The 4,647-nt window shown below is 31.4% G+C and overlaps 1 protein-coding gene across 1 annotated transcript; it reads right to left on the bottom strand.

The window, feature by feature from the left end:
* Window positions 1-2,296: 2,296 nt before the first annotated feature.
* On the bottom strand, window positions 2,297-4,039 carry LOC134253400 (uncharacterized). The gene is made up of 3 exons (XM_062735926.1): window positions 3,904-4,039; window positions 3,510-3,566; window positions 2,297-3,405 (listed from the first exon to the last, which is right to left on the bottom strand). The coding sequence occupies exons 1-3, from the start codon at window positions 4,037-4,039 to the stop codon at window positions 2,297-2,299; spliced, it is 1,302 nt and encodes a 433-aa protein (XP_062591910.1).
* Between the last annotated feature and the right edge of the window lie 608 nt (window positions 4,040-4,647).

Below are 4,647 nucleotides of genomic sequence, written 5' to 3'. Positions count from 1 at the left end.
TGCTATTCTTGATAAGATGATTTGAACAAATTTGAATTTTCGAGAATTCAATACCTGAGGATGCTTCCATATGAATATGATCAATTATGGCTTTGTTATTCTTCAGAAGAAGATTTTTAAAGAATTTTCCTATATATTTTTATGTAAAACTTTGGGCGGCCATTTTGGCCCCGCCCTACCCCCGGGGGTCATGATTTGGACAAACTTGAATCTACACTACCTGAGGATGCTTCCATATAAATATGATCAATTATGGCTTTGTTATTCTTGAGAAGAAGATTTTTTAAAAGAATTTTCCTATATATTTTTATGTAAAACTTTGGGTGGCCATTTTGGCCCCGCCCTACCCCCGGGGGTCATGATTTGAACAAATTTGAATCTACACTACCTGAGGACGCTTCCTTATAAATATGATCAATTATGGCTTTGATATTCTTGAGAAGAAGATTTTTAAAGAATTTTTCTATATATTCTATGTAAAACTTTGGTTGGCCATTGTGGCCCCGCCCTACCCACAGGGATAATGATTTGAACAAACTTTAATTTACACTACCTGAGGATGATTCCATATAAATATGATCAATTATGGCTTTGTTATCCTTGAGAAGAAGATTTTTAAAGAATTTTCCTTTATATTTCTAAGTAAAACTTTGGTCGGCCATTGTGGCCCCGCTCTACCCCAGGGGGTAATGATTTGAACAAACTTAAATCTACACTGTCTGAGGATGCTTCCATATAAATATGATCAATAATGGCTTTGTTAGTCTTGAGAAGTAGATTTTAAAAGAATTTTTATTATATTTTTATATGTAAAACTTTGGTTGGCCATTGTGGTCCCGCCCTACCCCCGGGGGTTATCATTTGAACGAACTTGAATCTACACTACCTGGTGATGTTTCCCCATAAGTTTCATTTTTCCTGGCACAGTGGTTCTTGAGAAAAAGATTTTTTAATGATACCACCAAATTTTCAATAATTCCCCTTTATCTCCCCTTAAATTAGGACGTGGCACTTCATTTGAACAAACTTGAATCCCCTTCACCCAAGGATGCTTTGTGGCAAGTTTGGTTGAAATTGGTCTAGCGGTTCTTGAGAAGAAGTCGAAAATGTGAAAAGTTTACAACGACAACGACGACAACGACAGACAACGGACAAATTGTGATCAGAAAAGCCAACTTGAGCCTTTGGTGTATAGTCTTTTTATTGATTACTGTTTGATATCTTTATCTTATACATTTTAAACTAACGGCAATAACTTTCGTGAAAATGGGACTAAAAAAACATTATCTATAAGGTATCAATGTAAATAGAAAATATCTAAAATGATAGGAATCTCTAAGAACACTAAAAATGTCCTTAATATGAAATTTTTAATTATCAAAAAAATTGGCCTACGAAATAAATTTGAAGGAATTGTTTTTTGTAAAATGTGTCAATAAACATTGATATTATCTAAATAAAAGTATGCTACAGATCAAATTATGTACTATCAAAAGCACAGAAAAGTTTATAAGATAAGATATGACGGAATGATGAACAGAATAGTATAAAATGACATTTTATTGCAATTTCATCTTTGTAATGCGCAGTATAAAATAAAAACATCTAGATGAAGATGCTAACATACTATACTACTGTTGATCTAGCGAGATTCTTTTGTTAATCCCACAATATTTTTAAAAAGGCTATTTCGAAGAGATGCACTTGTATGTAAATGATTTTCCTGATCATGAGTTGACTCTTATTTTATTCTAAAATTTGTATATTATCTCTTTTTTCACGAAAACATTGAGATCAAGAACAGTATACATCAATTGTTGATCGATGGAAAATTTATTAAAAGTGCAATATGTATATCCATTACGAATCAAAACATCTGGATTCCAACTGCAAAAATCTAAATAAGTTAGAAATATTCCCCTAATAAATTTAATGGCTGTACAAGTAATATAAAAATAATCAGATACAAACAGGAAAAACATTTGAAAGCTTCACATTTTCTTTGTTACAGGAACTGTTCATGCAATACTACATATCAATGAAATAATTATGAATTGTTGTTTTATTAAAGGAATATTTTACACAAGCTTGTCATACACTTCGAAAATGTTTCACAGCAAATACCGTATAAGCAGAATTTTTAGCGAGGATTTAATTTTGGTATTATAAGCGAGGGTGCTGAGATCGCAAAAATTGAATATCGCTAAAAATTAATTTCGTTTTTGTGCAATGGCCTCTATAGTGAGCTTTTTATTATTGCTAAAATTACTTCTTCAGGGTATCAATATCATTTTTATTATTTAATATTTTTTTCACATTCTGACTGGATTGATATTCCCATTTTCCTCTTAAATTCAACCCATTGCTCATCACCAATTTCAAGAATTGGCTTTATCTCCGACGCTTGGTGTGTGCATTCTACGAATGGTGTCAAAATCTTTTTCTTCCTGCGCTTTATCCAGCCTTCCAGATCTTCCCTCGATGAAAACTTAAGTAATTCTGAGAAAAACAACTTTCCAAAAGTTATAAGAGTCATTCGTTTTATAATTTCGTGTTGTATCACAAAGACTGATGGTTCTTCTTCCACAACAAATTCCATCGGTATGATTGATGTAAGATCCACATTGTCAGTATCAAGACCACATGATCTGAACATTTCCCAAAGCTTGTTGTTCGATTTGTTCACGTCTATTTTCATATCATTTAAACTCATATACACTAGTAATAAAAATTTATCTTTTACATTTGAAGTTTGACACAATTTTTCAAGATAGGAACTTAAATAACGCAGTGGTCGACTAAAAAATATTTTCCCTGTTTTCTGAAAATCCGAACATTTAGAAAACAGTGTGCAGATTTCCGGGAATCCAACATAAATGATATCTAATTCTGAAACAAAGCTTTCTACCATAGAGAATGGTTTATCCGGATTGTAAAACTGAAAAATTGTGTGAAAGATTTGAATCCTATCTCCTTTCGATAAGTTCTTCCAATCAAGATCAATACATCGAAAGCCATTTTCATGAAAGTCACATTTTTTTATTTCATGTGCAATAGTTCCCCAAAACTCCTTCGTTGAAGTAATAATCAAGAATGTTTGATTTGTTTTCTGCATATGTTTGCACAATGCAATAATTTTTTCTATACGATTACTTTTTTCTATGTCAGAAATGTCCTCTCTTGGCAATGGTTCCTCCACGATAACAGATTCCTGGCAACTACTCACATCAAACATCAGTATGTCCTCTATTAAAATCGGTTTCACTCCTGTACAGGACATATACACTTCTTTAGCTGTTGTCGATTTCCCCGAACCCCGTTTTCCTGTCAAACACAGAATTTTCCCACCATCTTTGAGAAAACGAACTGCCTCATGGAAAGTAGAAGTTTTGTAGAATGGTTTCTCTAAACAATAAAAAAATAAAAATAAAATTTTATAGATGTGTTTGAAAATAGTAGGATTATAATGTTCTTTGGAATGCATATTAAGTTAATACTGAATATTATACCTCTGGCTAATAAAGGAATCTGTTCATCTATTCCCTTGATTCCACTTGGGATTTTCTCTGAAATATTGAAACAAAATATTTTTTAGAACGATAAAGTTCTGTTCTTTGTTTTTAGATTAACTCTTGAAATAAATTATTTCTTGTACGAGAGTCATAACTGTGTAATTTATAACAAAAACCCATTATAATGATGTTAATGTTGTTTTTAAGAAAGAAAATATAAGCTTTTTTATTGTTTATCTATCAGTTTAAAGAGAAAAAAATATATACTTTTTTGCATTCCTCATCAATCAATATTAGAATATTGACTTACTATGCATCTGTTAAATAAGATTCCTTTATACCCCGAAATATTGTTATAAATAATATAAGTACAATGACAAGTTTTGCTCACGTGATCTTCTCTTTCTGTAACACAGAAGAGCTATCACACAGAAGACAACAAGAATAAATACTCCAACAGCCACGCCAATAATAGGCCACGGTAGAGATGAGGTACTACCACCAGATGAATGTCCCTCATTGTTCATGGATGTACTTTAAAAAATATATCTGTGTATTTATGAATATTAATGAATTTATGTGATCTAAATGCGTACAAAATTTCGTATTTTTATTGATCACTATTGTGTGTGAATTCATGGGTCCAGAAGGGATTTTCCGGGTTTCAGTATTTAAGAGCACATAAATACGTTTTTATATTCATTATCGTGATCTGTAAATTCAATATCTCAACAATTTTACTTCCTCAGTGATAAAAAGAGTATACCTTAAATATAAATAACTTAAACATTTACAAACTACATGTATATCTATATTTACAAAATCACAATTCAGATCGGAATGAAATTTGGCACATATAGTCATACACATATTCTATAAGTAGCATATGTAATGTACTGTTTTGATCCGTGTTTGTGACGTCACAATGAAAAAATGACGTCAATATGTTGATCACTTGTGACAAAAAATGATTGACTCAGACGTACTCGAATAACGAACGGCTGTAAAGTTAAAGCCATATATGGCGTATTTACAATGAAAATTATTAGACTAAAATTATAAGAACTTATTATTTGTTTCATTACTTTATATAAAGATAGAACTTTCCCGTAAATTACAAAATCTAAGTCAATTG

Source organism: Saccostrea cucullata, unplaced genomic scaffold, assembly GCF_032062105.1.
Source record: "Saccostrea cucullata isolate Sc308-1 unplaced genomic scaffold, CSIRO_AGI_Scuc_v1 ctg68, whole genome shotgun sequence".
In the NCBI taxonomy this organism is placed as follows: Eukaryota; Metazoa; Mollusca; class Bivalvia; order Ostreida; family Ostreidae; genus Saccostrea; species Saccostrea cuccullata.
The sequence above is the reverse complement of the archived record's forward strand: the minus strand, read 5'-3'. Positions and strand labels throughout refer to the sequence as shown.